At 47.3% G+C, this 16,778-nt stretch overlaps 2 protein-coding genes across 3 annotated transcripts; both read left to right on the top strand.

Moving 5' to 3' along the window:
- Window positions 1–459: 459 nt before the first annotated feature.
- Window positions 460–5,292, top strand: naa50 (N-alpha-acetyltransferase 50, NatE catalytic subunit). Of its 2 annotated transcripts, none has more exons than XM_080752144.1 (5): window positions 460–601; window positions 2,364–2,497; window positions 3,026–3,145; window positions 3,458–3,524; window positions 3,666–5,292. In XM_080752144.1, exons 1-5 carry the CDS (start codon window positions 594–596, stop codon window positions 3,841–3,843), a joined length of 507 nt encoding a protein of 168 aa, XP_080608270.1. In that variant the 5' UTR covers window positions 460–593; the 3' UTR covers window positions 3,844–5,292. The 2 variants fall into 2 exon arrangements, with proteins under 2 accessions (XP_080608270.1, XP_080608269.1); XM_080752143.1 differs by having other exon boundaries at window positions 2,361–2,497.
- Window positions 5,293–5,570: 278 nt separating this feature from the next.
- Window positions 5,571–16,524, top strand: usf3 (upstream transcription factor family member 3). The gene is made up of 7 exons (XM_080751880.1): window positions 5,571–5,665; window positions 6,146–6,271; window positions 7,415–7,446; window positions 7,667–7,749; window positions 7,862–7,958; window positions 8,165–13,056; window positions 14,034–16,524. Exons 2-7 carry the CDS (start codon window positions 6,228–6,230, stop codon window positions 15,843–15,845), a joined length of 6,960 nt encoding a protein of 2,319 aa, XP_080608006.1. The 5' UTR covers window positions 5,571–5,665; window positions 6,146–6,227; the 3' UTR covers window positions 15,846–16,524.
- Window positions 16,525–16,778: the final 254 nt, after the last annotated feature.

The following is a 16,778-nucleotide window of genomic DNA, read 5'->3' as shown; positions in this document are numbered from 1 at the left end:
TCTCAACTTTTTTATGGCCCAAACTACTAGTGAAAACAGCAGATCTACAACTACAAGCTCACGACACACAATCCGTACTATGAATCCGTAGCTTAATTGTACCTCGTTGAGAGCTTGTTGATTGGCTATTTTCACAAATTCTTATTATTATTATATTTTATTTATGGAATATCTTAGATGTGATTGTTTTGTTTATTTCTAAAAAATAAAATGATATATTTCAAAAGATTTTCCATCTTTTGAAATATATATTTTATTTTTTGTAGGAATGGGATTTTACTAGTCTGTTGGAGAACCACTGTTCCAGATCGGTCACATTTAACAAGATTTTTCCACAAAATATGGTTGAAATCCCACAACAAGCACAAGTGAAAGTAGTGACAGAATGCATGCAGCGCCCCACGTTGCGCATGCGCAGGTCAGGGTTGACAGCAGTCGTGTGGCTAACTGTTAGCATCGCAAGTAGTAGCTACATGTGGAGGGTAAAACGGGAGGCAACCCCGACCCCAACAAGTCTTCCAGAAAGATTCCTTCGGACATAAACGACTCTCAACTTCAAATACGTCGAAACGAAGGAATAATAGAGGGTCACAATGAAAGGGTGAGTAAAAGCATTTTAGAGGCGCGCGACTGAAGCGGTTAGCACGAGTAAAGTTTTTTCCATGTCTCATTTTCTAACGGGGGGAGGCGGGGAGGAAGCTACGAGGCTAGCTGATAGCTGGAGAAAAACATGCCAAGGTGTAGTCAGTGATGTCACAACCACGCGTTATATATAGCGGAAGTGATCCAGTTCATTCCCAACGCGGCACCGGCTTTGGTTAGAAAAGCCACTGGCGACTGTCCAAAAAGCAGGCAAGTTAATCCCTTTACGTTGTCACTTAAAGGTTTAAATCAGGGGTCTTCAACGTTTTTAGGCCAAGGACCCCTTAGTTGAGAGAGATGACGAAGCAGGGACCCCCACAACACTTTTCAGAGATTCCATATAGTTTCATTGTTTGACAGCACAATCATCAGTTTATTTTGGATTTATGTCAATTTATGTCTTCAGATATTTAACCACTTGAGCTGTCATTACCTAATAAACTTGACTTTTTACTCTGTACTTCCCTTTTTCCCCTCTACACCAAACCTCTTTAGCCGATCTACAAGCTTTCTGCGAGGCGTGAGCTTGTAGATCTGCTATTTTTGGCTAAAGTTCTCCGAATATGGACGCTATGGTTCAAGTGGTTAATGTGAAAAAGGAGAAAAAGTGTTTCTATCACTCAAAGATTTGGAGGACCCTCTGTACCAAATTCATAAAAAGTGCCACTTGCGCGCGCGTACAGGTTATAGCACTTCCTGGTTGTTTGTGACATCGCGTACTTATCCTTGTTGTCTTGTGTAGTCGCAAGCCAAGCTCTTTTCATTATTGTTGGATAAAATGTGCAAACGACAGCGCCGTGGCTGCTGGGCCAGGTTGAAGTCAGGTCGCTGCTTCACCGTAGCTAATGGCCGTCGTGTGTTTAACGTGGAAGCTAAGCTAACTACCGTCTACCGCCGTTCATCTGCGCGGCTAGTTAGCTGAGCTAGTCAACATACTTTAGACAAGGAAGCCGTTAGCAACAGAGTACATTTGTGTTAGCTGCAAGTCCGTGGCAGCTTTTAGTGTACCTGCGGTTTGTTATCTGGCGAGTGGCTTGCCAGGTCACTGGCCAATATTGCCACAAGTTGCCAGGTATATTCACGTTTGTCAGGTGGATAACTGTTGCCACAGGACGTTATCTAGCGTTACTTCTGTCATAAAACTCCAGTCAAAAGTAACTCGGTCAAAGGCTGACAGAGTCGTAATTTCTTGTCACGATTTTGCATTACGTTGGACTAGTGGTACATTTGCGTTGACTCGACTTATACATTCAGTTCGTGTCATATGATTCTTGTCAATTGTTCGTCTATGATTGAAATGATGGCTCTGTTGCTGTCATTGCTGCCGGACGAGTTGAGACCACCCCGGTGAACATCACACCACACGTGACCGACAGCTGTTGCGGCGGCACAGAGATATTTCATGTGCAGTTGCCCTATAAATAAATACTATGAACTCTTTAGACCAAGCCAAGTGTAAACTTACAACTTAAAAGTGTCTTGAAATGTATAAACGTCACATTAGTGTTTCATAAGAAATGGATTTTGCCATGTCATATTCATGTTATGGTGTAGTAGGTTGGGTGGCTGGGTTGTTGGTGCAGGTGTTCTCTGTCTGGAATTCTGGCAAATAGATGTCTTGTCAGGCTTGGTTAGCATGAGGAGGTGCAGATGTCTGTCTGTACATCTGGACTGTCAGAAGTTGGTTCATGTAATTGACCGTTTTGCTCTTGTTCCAGTAGCCGGATCGAGCTGGGGGATGTTACGCCCCACAACATTAAGCAGCTGAAACGCCTCAACCAGGTCATCTTCCCCGTGAGCTACAATGATAAGTTCTACAAAGATGTTCTGGAAGTGGGGGAACTTGCCAAGCTAGGTGAGAGACATCTCCTCCTGAGTTCGACAACCACATTTCAGGTTTTGACACTAAAGTAGGAACTTCCATCAGCCAAATTTTCTTCCTGGTCTTGGGTACAAATAAGATCACATAAGATGGTGGTTCTCAAACTGTTCTTTTGGAAGGTCCCTCGGTTTTGTATGCATTAGGCCGCGGACACCCATAACTGTACAAGTGGTTCGTAGTTACAGACTTGCAAGAGTCCATTTATCTCCAGGGTCCATCTATCAATCATTTACCTGGGGACCCCCTCAAGGACCCCTGGCGGTCCACAGACCCCACATTAAGAACCACTGCCCAGGAAGATAATGTGTCGGCCATGTCTGAAGCACGTTCTTAAGAAAAGAATGCCCTTCCTTCATACCTGGCATCATCAAAGCAATCCGTTGCATTAACCAAACTATTATTAATTTCCTATATTTCCACAACGTTAGTATAAAAGTAGTTGGGGATTCACAGCCTCTGATGACACTTAAACTTCTTCTTCTTCCTTTCTTTGTACTTCAGCATACTTCAATGACATTGCAGTGGGCGCTGTCTGCTGCAGAGTGGATCACTCCCAGAACCAGAAGAGACTGTACATCATGACACTCGGCTGCCTAGCACCCTACCGTAGACTAGGAATAGGTACAGTATTGACTATCTATAACCAGTAGTGTTCCAATTTTTCATGTCAAGGACCCCCAAATCAATTGTTTAAAAAAAAAAAAAAAAGCTTCTTTGTAAATCATGATGTGTTGTGAGCTATGTGTTGTGAGCTAGATTGGATATATTTAAATAGCTGATGTGTATATAGGGTTGAGTGATTAAACTGATTTTGATTAATTTAGCAGGGAACCCCCCTCAAGGACCCATTTTGAGAACCACTGATCTATACAGTACTAGCAGTACTTCACTTGGGTTTTGTGTTTTATAAACTGTACTGTACTCTCATTCTAGGTACGAAGATGCTTAATCACGTGCTAAACATCTGTGAGAAGGATGGTACCTTTGACAACATTTACCTGTGAGTGATAGTACTTTCAACAATTGTAATGACTGACTGTGTTGGGTTTCACAAACAAATTCACCCAACAAAATGGATTCAAGTTATTTTTGACCCTTCATTTTTCTGTCACTAACGCTGAATCCCTTCTCCCTCCCTTAGTCACGTGCAGATCAGCAATGAGTCAGCCATTGACTTTTACCAGAAGTTTGGCTTTGAGATCATTGAAACAAAGAAGAATTACTACAAGAGGATAGAGCCAGCAGATGCCCATGTGCTGCAGAAAAGTCTGCGCAGCCTGTGTCCACCCCCCACTGGAGAGCTGCAGAAGGCAGAGTAGAGGGCATGGCTTTTGGAACGGGCATGACTGTGCCCACCTCCACAGACACAGAACTGTGACAGATGCCCCAGGGTCGACACATCGTTTTCTTCAAAGGACTTTAAAAAGAGAGAAACAAATTTAAAGTAAAAAATGCTGTTTATTTTACAAAGGGTCCCCTTAATTTTGCATCTTGTTTTATTTCACACCCTTTTTTTCTCCTTTTTGCATTTAGATATTTGAAAATGACAATATGTTCAGAAGCCAAAAAAAGTGTTCTGTAGACAAAGTTCAATGCAGTGTTCCTGCTGCCAACTTCAGTCCGTTTTAGGCTTGGTGGAAGGGATTTGGTGCTTGCAATTCATACTGTTCTTATTTGAGTTGTTTTAATACGGTTCTAAAATGAAGGGGACTTAATGTCTACTGTTCAGGCAAAAGAAAAAAGTTGATTTGAAGAGACCACCATTGCCAAACAAAGTCCCAACGGATAAGCTTGGAGGAATCGTTCCAAGTTGTCAGTGACATTTGGAACACTCAGAGATCCTTTCCCTCACCACCTGAACACAGGGACCTGTGGGAAGAGTTAAACCAGTGGATGAGACCTACATTTCTTCTTGCAATACGAGGTGTGAAACTTGTGGTACCAAGCCTTGATGAAAATGTCACGTCCGCAACTCTGCTAGTTTATAGGAAGAGAGCAGAAATGTGCTGCCTCCGAAAGGACTTGAGGAAAGAAATGAACTGTTTCGAGGTGGTGGAAAGAGATGGTCATCACTCATGTTTTCTGAATGATTTTGTTTTTCAGCCTGTTAAAATGTATTCTCCATCAGCTTTTTCCCTTTTTTTTTTCTCTTTACATTGAGGTGGTTAATGGCTCGGAGGTTCCCCTGGGTTTGATACGAGGGACTCAAGAAAGCTCACAAGTAGGGGAGAAAATTCAACAAAACGTACAATAACAGTTTTGGAATGTTTTTGTAAATGGCACACCAGAATGTCCAGTATTAGGAACAGAGTAAAAGTCAATAATTGGCCAATTGCAATGAATTTCCCCAATACAATGACCATCTACATCCGCACGTTCTTTGGGCGTAGTAGACCGTCTCTGGATGCATGGATGTGTCTGTTTTATTTGGCACCTTATGTAGCCACCTATCAGAAATCCAGCCGCTTCAAGCCAAGGTTCTTCACTCTCTGGAATGGTTATGTCAGTCTACCTCTGTTATTACCTATTCCTATGAATTGGAGGTGGAAGGTTGCTCTAATAGTCTGGATTTCTGCTTAGTACGGCTTCTCTAGCAGAACACACTGCCCAGGGGAAGCTCTGACCCTCTGCATGCTGGGAGAGTTGTGTCCTCTCCACTGTAGTATAAGCATGATTTATTTTGTTTCTTTCTTTGAAGAATTTTATCTTTTCTGGAGCTCTATATTGTAAGACTTTTTAACCTCAAAATAAAGGAAATACTATTTGCATTAATTTGCTTTATTTTCCCTTGATAAAGTTCCCTTGGACCTGAAGAACACTACTCATATACAACAAGGATTGTGTACAAATACAAGGATAGGTTTATGTTTCTTACAGATGTATGTAGGTATGGGTATAGCCTACGGTGCAAATCCACTGGGGTCTCCCTTCACGCACACCGATTGGCTCCACATTTCCAACATCGAAAAAGCTATTGGCTGGCAGCGCCACAGCACCCTCCCTTTCTGCGATAGGTTAGATCCTGCAGTGGATTGTTGTTTTGAGAGTTGAGTTGAATGCACTGCTGCTAGCCTAGCAGCTAGCAACACAATCCAAAGTTTGGACAGGCACAAGGTCCCTGAAATGTCGATACTACTACAGGTCAGTGAAAGTCGCATCAGTTGCTAAGCTAAGCACCGCAGGCTCTAACGGATCTGTCCATGGCTTTTGTTTTTAACCGTACTGTCGCCAACAACGGTAGGGGAAGGCTAAGCTAATTCGGTACTATAATAGCTAGCTAGCAAGACACACGGCTGGTTGGCTGGATAAATACCTAGGTTGTCTGTTTAAGCTAGTAAACTAAAGTAGTCATCGTAACACCGACCATTGTTGTCATTTAGCGCGCACAAAATAGAATATTTTACAATAGTTGGTGACTTTGTTAATGTCTCCATTACCTTAGCTGGCTGGAAACTTAACGTCTTGTATATCCCACGACTCATACCACGGGATAATCAAATAACATCAAGTGATTAAAATGACTCAACATTGAATACAGATATCTTATTTGACGTGGCACTGTTGCCTGTGGTAGATTTACGATTCATGTCATCCTGATGCTAAATGTTTTTGTTTGCACAGATTGGTCAGGGAAGGGACTTGAGGTCCAGATGGTGAATGTGTTACCCTATCATATAGGGATTTAGGCAGCTGTTGGGACAGGATGCCAGAGATGACCGAAACCCAGACCCCTGGACGCAAGCCTAAGTATGGATTTATGAGAAAACATCATCCTTATTGTGATTATTGATTTGTGACCGTAGGTCGCATTTTAGTATGTGAACGGGCACAGCTTGACCGTATCTCTGTCTGTCTGTCTGTCTGTCTGTCTGTCTGTCTGTCTGTCTATAACGCCTGACACTGTGGTTCCCCTGACACATCACTGTGACATGAGTGTCAGGGGAACCGCTCTAACAGAATGGGTTTGCCGCTCTGACATCACACTCTGACTTCACTGTGATGTCAGGGGAACCACACTAACAGAATCCCTTATATGCCCATACATGGAGATCCCTGATGTCATCAATATTAAGCCCATATCTACCAGGACTTCATATGGGAATGCCCATATTATGGAGGCCACATACCACACTAACAGAATCCATATATGGCCAAGACAGCCCATATCTGTGTGGCTGGTTCTACAGACAGGGATCTCCATGTTAGGGCATAAAAGGGATTGTATGTCAGATGTCATAGACGTCATAGGACTTTCACATAACGAATAACTGAGTAAGCGTGTTTGGGCTCTCACAGCATATCTCCATATACAGTACATGGATCTCCATATATGGGTACCAGGGGTCTCCATTCCGACAGTCCGATATACATCACTGGCCAGATGGCCAAGACATGGCGCGAGGTCGCATGTCTCCCTGCGGCGTCTCAAGCCCGTATCAGAGTCTACGGTGGAGACCTATCCACCGCAAATTTGAGGTGGAAAGCTTTCCACCTCAAGTCAGAAAATAAGTGCAGGCCATCATAGTCACGGCCCACGGTGAAGTCCTTTACCCCGTCTAGACCGGTTCAGGTCGACCAATCAGTGAACGGGGTGTAGAGCTTGTCTGTCTGATAGTAAAAACAGAGAGATGTGTTGGGACTCACGGTGGAAAGCTCTCCACCGTGAGGAATGATGTAACGTTGTAGTTTCATGACTCAAAAAGACTTGGAAAAGACTACACCGCGGTGTAAAGCCTTCCACCGCGGACCTGACTATGATACGGGCTTTACTAGTTATTATTAAGAATTGAGCCACAATATCAGGGGAAGGAGTTCAACATATATTGGGATAGCTATTGAAAGCCTGTCAGAACAGCTTCACTTTTGACAAATTTTAATTCTGTTTTTCAGAAAGAAGAAAAACAAAGAATCTCACAATGCAGGTGAGATCATGTGTTCTCATTTGCAGAACCTCTTGAGTAGTGACCATTGTTTTAACTACTACTTCTGTTGAGCACTTTTGCTTCATTTCTGCTCTGTAAAGTTCTGTGAGCTGTATTTCATGTCATGAAAGGTGCTATACAAATAAAGTTTATTATTATTATTATTATTACTAGAACCATTTAGTTGTACCCAATAATAATGTACTTGCTTTTATTTTAGTTGAGAGACACAGGAAAGAAAAGATCAATGCTGGAATTAATCGCATTGGCAACCTTCTGCCATGTTCCCAGGCACTGAAACAGGTAAGACAGGAACTTTCTCCCTGTCACATTCATATGACAGTAATTGTGATAGAGATTAGTGGCAGAGTTGGTCGAGAGTTTTAGATGTTAACATTTATCCCCTTGTCTTCAGAGTAAAAACATGATCTTGGACCAGGCTTTTCGGTACATCACTGACCTGAAGAAACAAAATGACACAATGCTTCTGGAAGGAGGCGATAAAGTGCAAGGTAAAGTAAAATAAATACTATACTCATACTTTCTTTTTGTCATGTGCACAATCTGCACATAGTAATGAATGTGTTAAAGTTTTATACTAACAACAGTAGCATGCACTTATTGCACTAGATGTTCAACACCGCTGTTTGTATTAAACTATTCTATTCTGTGTGCATGTTTGTGTCTTTGTACCACTGATTGTCTCTTGTCTCTGCAGCGGAGGAGATCCGTCGACTGCGACGCCAGTTGGAGGACATGCGGAAAGAGAGTGGCCACTACATTGAGCTTCTGAAAGCTCATGACATCAACTTCCTGGAAGACCCCACCATCCACTGGAAGGGCAAACAGCGCTGTGCCAAGGTGGCCAAGGTCATGCCCACTCACCAGCTCCCAAAGGGAATCATCGTCTACTCAAACGGGAATGTGCTATGCCCTGCAGGGAAGGAAGTGAATGCTGTGAAACAACCCTCTGAAGCTGTGATCGTTCAACCATCACCGGAGGTTGGTGCTGGAGTGAGGGTGAACGGAGCCCTACTGCAGGTTAACACCTCTTCTCCTGCCCCTTCGCTTCTTCCTGGGGCAGCCATAGCTGCCACAGAGTCCGTGCCAGGCTTGAGGGTTGTAGAGCAGTGTTTGTTGGAAACACCAACTGCAGCCTCCACTCTGCCACCCTCAGTGTCCTACATCACCCTCCAGATCCCTGCCGTCTCCACCGGCCTGCCTCAGCTGCCCCAACCCACCATTCCAGCACAGAGCCTGACTGTTGCAGCCGGTCAGCAGCTTGCTCAGCCGATCCACAGCCTCACCACTCTACCCGAGGCTGTGGTTACATCCCGAGTGCTGGCCCCAGAGGTCGGGTCTGTGGTCACACAGGACACTGCCTACAGGACTGTGAGCTACACCACTATCCCTGATAGCTTGGCCCACCTCAGGGCCGGAGCAGCAGGCAGCACACAAACAACCTGGACCACGCTGCAGTTGACGGGGAACACAGTGCAGCCTGTTTGTCAGAGCACCACCAGCCAGACTGTGCAGCAATTGACCGTTTGTCCTACGGGAAACAAACCTTCCATTCAGCCCATTCAAATCAAGGTGCGACCTCAGCTACCCGTACAGCAGGCACCCATCACAGCCCATATCCAAGCGCAGCCCATTCAGAGGCCTCCCCAACTACGACCAGGCATCCCAACCCCTGCCCAGCAACCTATCCTAGCCCCACATCCACAGTGTGCTGTGCTCCCCCAGTCTGCTATAGTGGTGTCGCAGCCGCAACCTGCAGTACTTCAACCTGCATCTGTTATTGCTCATCCTCCAACTGGCATCATCCCGCAACCCCAGCCGCTCACACAAACCCTGGTTCCCCAGCCCCAGGCCACTGTGCTGCCCTTGCTCCAGACCATGCAGGTCCTACAGGTCAACCCAACAGGGACAACTGTGTCTGGGGTCACAGCTTCACAGAGCACCCACAACCCGAGTGTGGTCTTCCTACAACAGGCCAATGCCTGCCCAAACCAGTCTATTGTTCGGGAGGAACTAACAAGTCAGACACCTTGTCAGCATATTGTCATCATCCAAGCCCCCAATCAGAATGCGCCTGCCCCTCAGAGCCCCCAGGTTGGTATGGTGTCCGCTACAGTGCCTACTGCAGTGCCTGCTATGCCCACTCAGATCACCACAACGAGTTGCGCAGCCTCCACAACATGTATACAGACCTTTGGGGGAAAGCAGCTGGTGCACATTCTGCCCCGCCCCATTCAACCTCAAGTAAGCCAGACTGTGCAGGTCACCCACACTTCCTCCTCTACCCCACCAGCTGTTGCCACGGCCCCACAGACTATCACTGTGAATGGCCAGGTGTTTGCCCTGCAGCCCATGAAGACCTTTGATAAGGCCGGCTCTCAGGGGGGCATGAGTACACTTCAGCTGGTCCAGCCCACCACCACTGAGGAACCAACGACCAATGTGGCCCTCAACAGTTTAGGAGCTCTCAGCAGTCTCAATCAGAGCATCTCTCAGGGGCTCCCACTCACCATTTCCGGCCAGAACAGTGCCTACAGTGGGCCACTTCCTGTTGCTGCTCCACCACCGTCAGTGGCTCAGCAGCAACAGGCACCTCCACCTTCTGTCACTGTCCCTGGAGAAACCCTGGCTCTCCCTGTCAGGCAGCTTCAAGTCCCTGCTAAGAGCCCAGTCAAACCAGTGCCAGTGGTTAATCCTACGAAGGTCTCCAGGAGGAAGCCACGCTCCGCCTCGACTACTAAAAAGACCTTGGCCAAAAGGACCAAAGCAGTCAGGAGAAAAGAACTCAAACCTGCACAGCCTGCTGTCACCATTGCAGCCAAACCAGCAGCCACCCCAGGAGACGGTCAAACAGTTCAAGTGACAAGAGCTGAAGTTGTATTGTCTTCTGTCGTAAAAGCTGTGGACTCAACGTCTCCAGTTAATATTTCAACAAGTAAAGCCACAAATTCTAGTAAACTGTCCACACAAAGCAAAAACACAGAAATTGCTGTCACGTCTACACAAAGCACACAGAATATAATCACCATAAGTAGTTCATCTATTGGTAGACCGACTGTGTCCAGTGAATCTATAGTCCAGAATACAGTATCCACCAGTAGCACCCCCCAGGTCTCTCAGAGCGCATCTGTCATTAGTGTCAGCACAGCACAGAGTGAAATGAATGTCAGTCATACTGACAGTAGTATGGTATCAGTCATCCCTACTGTGAATGTCACAGCAGTCAAACCAATGGTCAGCAATGTAGTTTCTGCCACCAACTCCACTGTAACCAAACCCACCATTTCACATAATAGATGTCCAGAAGCCACTGCTACAACAAGCACAGCACAGACCAGATTAGCTGCCACGCCTGCCAGCACCACCAGTTCTGCACAAAACAGGTCTTCGGTCACTGCGAGTGTGACTACTGTTGCGATCCAGCCTTCAGTTCGCACTGTTAGTGTCTCCAAAAGTGCACCAGTGGTTTCAACCCAGGCAACCCAGCCGGCTTCAGTGTGTCAGTCGACGACAGTCCACAACACCCAGGACCCCCAGCCTTGCTCTAAGCCCCAGCCGCCTCCCACTGCCCCCATAAATGTATCTACGACAGTGACGCCCTCCTCAGCTGCTCTGACATTTTTGACAGCCTCCGCCCCAGCCCCTGTGACTTCTGAGTTCAGGAAGCGCGTGTCCGTTGGTAGTAGAACTTCGACACAACAACAGCCAGAACCGAGCATCTCCACCCCCTCCCGTCCTGCAGAGGTCAAACTACCACTCGGTTCTGGACGGGAGATGGAGTCACAGAAAGAGACACTGGGGACAGCTACTACAGCTGCAGACATCCACTCTGGAAAGGACTTTGCTTTGGCTCAGCAGGTGTACACCAACCTAGATCATGGGACGATGGAGCATTCTTTAACCTCTGGCAGGCAGACAGACTCTCCTATGACTGCAGGTGCTGGGGGAGGAAGGGGCTTCTCTGTGGCGTCCATGCTTCCTCAGGGCCACAGCATTAGTTCCTCGTCTGGCTCATTTGGATCTTTTACATTTACCTCAGAGCAAGCAGAGATCTTGGCTATGGCTATGCTGGAACAGGAGAGCCCTGGGAGAAGGGGTGGCAGCTGCTCTGCGGACAATGCTGCAAACCCCTCCACAGCTGAATGGGAGCCCCCCAAGACCCCACCGACCTCCAACAGTAAAGACAGAGGCTTGACTGGACATCATGCCAAGTTGACCAAGACCATGGATGCTAAACCCCTCTCCCAGGTGTCTATCAGTGGCCCCACAGCAATCAGACATCCACAGAACATCTCTTACTCTCAGGCACAGTCTCACCCCCCGGTCCAGTCCCAGAGCCAATCCCAGACTGGGACTGTTGCTAGCCTCAGTGTGAACAACCTGATCAGGCCCAGCTCCAACCAGCATCCCTACCCTGGGTCTCCCAGTATGTCTGGTCAACAAGGCTCAGTCCCATCCCCTGTAGGGACCTCGCCCCACATAATCCAACCTTCAAATAATGCCCTCCCTCCCTGCTCGGGCGCGGTCCAGCTGAACGACTACACCCCTCTGAAGAGTGCTTTGATGAGAGCTCAGGCCAGCGTCGGGGTGGGCGAGCGGCACGTGAAGACCGTTTCCAAGCGGCAGGCCCAGGAAGACGCCATGGTTCCGACTGGTAAACGGCCCAAGGCATGTCTACCACCATCCTCTAACGTGGGTCGTATGGATGTGAAGCCCCCAGACCACAGCCAGATGATGGTGGGACAGCTGCCCTCCTCTGCCATTATGCCTAGGATCAACCCCGAAGGCCCCCTCTTTTCCACAAACTCCTTCATGAGCACGGTCCTCCGGCCCGCCGAGGGCCACTGCCCTCCTCAGGGACTCCCTGAGCAGAATCAGCCGGGGGTGCTTCACTTGCCCCAGGGCCATTCGCACCACGGCCTGCCCCAGCCGGGCCAGCACCTGGGGGGGAACCCATACATGAAACAACAACAACAGGAGCAGCAGAGACACCACCTTTACCAACTGCAGCACCACCTGACCCAGCCTGACCCCGCACAGCTCCACACCCTCCACCAGAGGGCGCTGCAGCAACAGGACCAGCAGCATGTCCAGAAGAAGAGGGGACTGGTCAGAGGAAACCAGACAGGCTCGCCCGCTGCTGGCCTGCAGCAGAAACAACATCACCTGGAAAAGCCTGGAGTGCAGCAGCAGCAGCAACAACAACAGTCGCAACAACAACAACAGTCGCAGCACCCCCACCAACAACAGGCGACGCAGCATCAGCAGCACACACAGTCCCAACAACATCAACAGCAGCAATCACATCAACAATCGCATCAGGCACAACATCAACAGTCTCATCAGCAGCAGCATCAACCCCCACAACAACAGCATCAACAGCAGCATCAACAGCAGCAGCAGCAGCAGTTACAGCAGCAGCAACAGCAGCAGAGCTCCCACTCCAGACACCAGCAGCATCTTCAGCAGCAGATCCAGCAACAGCAGCAGCACTTTGGGCCTCGGCATCAAGAGAAAAGTTGTGAGGCCCAGGGATCAGGACCCAGAGCCCACCACAGTGGCCACCTGGCGCAACAAGACCACCTCAAGGTTGGTAGAGGGGCATAGGCTTGTCAGTGCAAGTATATTAAAGAACTGGAAACATAGTATATACATTAATATTTTCCTCAATACTACTAATAAAATACCTTACTGCCATCGATACACGCCATCTATTCAGTTCACAGCTTCATAGTCATTAAAATATTACAGAACATACCTTTAATTCAATGTTGGCTAAACATCATTGCGTGGTGTTTGGTAATAAGTCATGGATGCTTGAATTCAGTTCATAATTTAAGCTTTTCTCTGACTATTTTAATACATTAAAACACAACAGTAACTGAGCTTATACCCTACTGAAAGTTGGCAAATTTAATGTCAAGTATACAGTTACTTGTAGTCAATGGGCTAATAATGGCAGACCACTCGTATGGTCCTTAAATATCCAAATATAAAATCACAGACATCATTGTTCCTGTTTATGTAAAGTAAATATTTGAAATCAATATTGAAGTTCCTAATTATTTGCCTGAGTATTGGGGCTGACAACACGGAAGTCTGTCTATTTTAACAAAGCTTAATATCTAGGACTGTCACGATTATGACATTTTACATGACGATTAATTGTCTCTCAAATAATTGCGATTAACAATATAATTGTGTTTTTGTCGTTGACAATTACATTTCTGTTTGGCCTTTAGGCTTTGAAGTTGCACATGGTAGATATGACACATAACCTAAATATACAAAGAAATTACTGACATATTTGACAACGTTATACATAAAAAAGAACATTGATAGTGGAAATAGCCTCTACAAGCTCACAACACGTCGCAATGCGATGCGTTTGAGCTTGTAGATCTGCTATTTCTACTATTTTTGTGTATTGTCTATTATATATGAACATCTTTCAACATGGAAACGATTATGAAAAATAATCACAATTATGTAAAATAATTGCGATTAGACGATTATGTAATAATTGTGACAGCCCTATTAATATCTTCCTTCTCGCCACTCCCCAGACGGGTCAGGACCACAACGCCATGCAGAGGTTGATGAGCTCCAGGAATCTAGAACAGCAGCTTATCCCGGTGTCCCGGCCCTCCGAACTGATCTGCCCTCCGTCACGGCAGGAGCGTCACCGCGTCTCCAACTACTCTGCCGAGGCCCTCATTGGTAAAAGCCCTTCTAGTGGTGAGCAGCAGCAGCAGCAACAACAGCGCATGGGCCTCCACCTGCAGCCCGGTCGTAGTGCCGCTCAGGAACAGGCTGACCTCCGCGGTTACCTTGATACTTCCAGGGGAAAGGCCAATATCGGACATAACCCCCAGAATCGACTGCCGCAGGACCATCCAGGGCCCGTCGACATCCAGCGGGTGTCAGAGTGCCCACCATTCAAGACCATGGGAACTGGCACGGGGCACCAACTTGGCGGCTTTGAAGCCCAAGTGTCACGCGGTGGAGATATGGCCCCAAAATCTGTGCCTCCCTCACAGAGAGGGCAACAGCAGCAGCAGCAGGGGGGTTTCAGAATGGGTGTAGGCCCTCCAGGAGATGGCAGGGCCCGGGGGAGCTATAGTGGCCCTCACCCTGGCTCTCAGGGAGTGCAAATAGGGGTGGCCCTGCCCCGGGAGCAGGATGGATGTCATCAGAGCTTCATGCAGAGCCTTCTATCCCCTCATCTGCCTGAACAGAGCAACCACCAGCGGACTGTGCAGTGCTGTCCCCCAGTGAGCATGGAGTATAGCTGTGTGCCGTGCAGTTCCTCTGTAGATATGCAGGCCAAGGCCTCCAGCCCCAGTGTGTCTCAGGCACAGAAGGCCCCAGCCATGAGGCTTGGAGATGGCAACAAGGGCCACATTCCTCAGGTGAGTGGGAACATGCATGGAGGCCCCGCTGTGCGAGCCGGTCTACCCCACCCTCCGACACCACACAGCAGCGCCGAGCCCGGACGCTCCTCTGTCCAATCCAGGCCACATACGTCCGTCAGCCAGCGCTCTCGTCATATCGCCCAGGACAACCAGACCACCAAGCTAAGACCCGGTGACCGCCCTCGATCGGGTACACTCAGACCCAACAACCCCTTTGAACCTGACGGACACCTGACCATTCCTTCTGGAGGAGGAGTGCTGCTGGGAAGACCACAGTCTGTTGGCGAGACACGTCGCAGCAGTATTGTCCGCTTTATGGCCGACAGTGCTCAGGTGTCCACTGACAACAACCTGGTGCCCGACCAACACTTGGCTCAGAACTTTGGCTTTCCCTTCATCGGTGATGGAGGGATGAACCCTCCGCCCATCAATACCAACTCGGCTCCATTCATTCCTCCCGTCAGCCAGTCTAGCTCAAACCGTACCCCTGCCCTTCTGCCCGTGGAGCCCCAGAACACCCTGCCCTCCTTCTATCCTTCCTACTCCCCAGCCGCACACCCAAGTCTCCCCAGCGACATCCCTCTCCAGTACTTCTCCAACCAGATGTTCACCAGCCCCAGTGCCGACAAGGGTAGTGCTCCTCCCCTCAACAACCGATTTGGCTCCATCCTCTCCCCACCTCGCCCTGTGGGCTTTGGACAAGCCAGCTTTCCCTTGCTGCCGGACATGCCGCCCATGCCCATCACTAACTCCTCCGGCATCACCCCTCACTTATCCAACTTCAGCCTAACCTCTCTGTTCCCCGAGATCGCCACGGCCATGCCGACAGATGGCTCGGCCATGCCCATGTCCCCCCTGTTGTCTCTCTCCAACACCTCATCTGCAGATTCGAGCAAACAGCCCAATCGCCCTGCCCACAACATCAGCCACATCCTGGGCCATGACGGTAGCTCTGCTGTGTAAGCCGTGTTGTGATGCTGAACTGGCATTCCTGAAGTATCCAGGTTACTTTTTGGATTGTGAGACTACCAGTCATATGGGACCAAGTAGAATCCCAACAGCTCTACTGGTTTCTGTTATTTTTGGTGTTTCAGCGCCCCTAGGAGAAGGTATTTTTCTCTAGAGAGTTTTATTGGCTGCAGGACATAACTGGTTGTTAGGCTGGAAGAATGCTTCTATATCCAATAGTAAATCACATTTATAGCACTTATCATCCCCGTCAATAAGGAAGAATGTTTTGTAATTGCACACTGACGAGAACAATACTTAACAGTACAGTTAATGGCAATGAAGCACTGTCTCGTTCTGGAATCTAGACACGATCAAAATTATGTGATTTCAGATAAAAATTATGTTGTGAGATTTTCATAGGTCATGGTTTTCATGGTTTACAAATTGACATTTCTTTTTTTCTTTGTCATATTATGTCTTATGTCATAATTGTTAATATTCTAGAAGAATGGGGAGATACAATCCAGGCAACCCTGTTACTTTGGTTGGACTATCAGTTAGTAAAAGCTTAGGTTTGATTTCTTTTTTCTGTAACCCTGAAAGGGTTAATGAACTTGTGCACAGTACCCACAAATGTAATTTACTAACTTATATCAGGTTGTATTGTACAGAATCCATATGTGAAGAGCTATTTTGTAAATATTTGTTTCATATGAGAATTCTTACAATATGTATGTATTTGTAAATACGAAATTGATTAATAAAGTTTATAAGGAGACCTGAATTGTTTTAGCTGTGAGCTTTACTAGCCATCTGTCAGGCTAGCCATATGTGGTACAAAGACAATTCGTACTACTATAACACTTCAAATAGGTTTGAACTAAAAGAAAAACCTGTTAAAGAGTGCCGTCTTAAAAAGTGAAGATCCATGGATGAAAGGAGCAG

This window comes from Nannobrachium achirus (genome assembly GCF_963921795.1).
Source record: "Nannobrachium achirus genome assembly, chromosome: 21".
NCBI lineage: Eukaryota > Metazoa > Chordata > Actinopteri > Myctophiformes > Myctophidae > Nannobrachium > Nannobrachium achirus.
The sequence above is the reverse complement of the archived record's forward strand: the minus strand, read 5'-3'. Positions and strand labels throughout refer to the sequence as shown.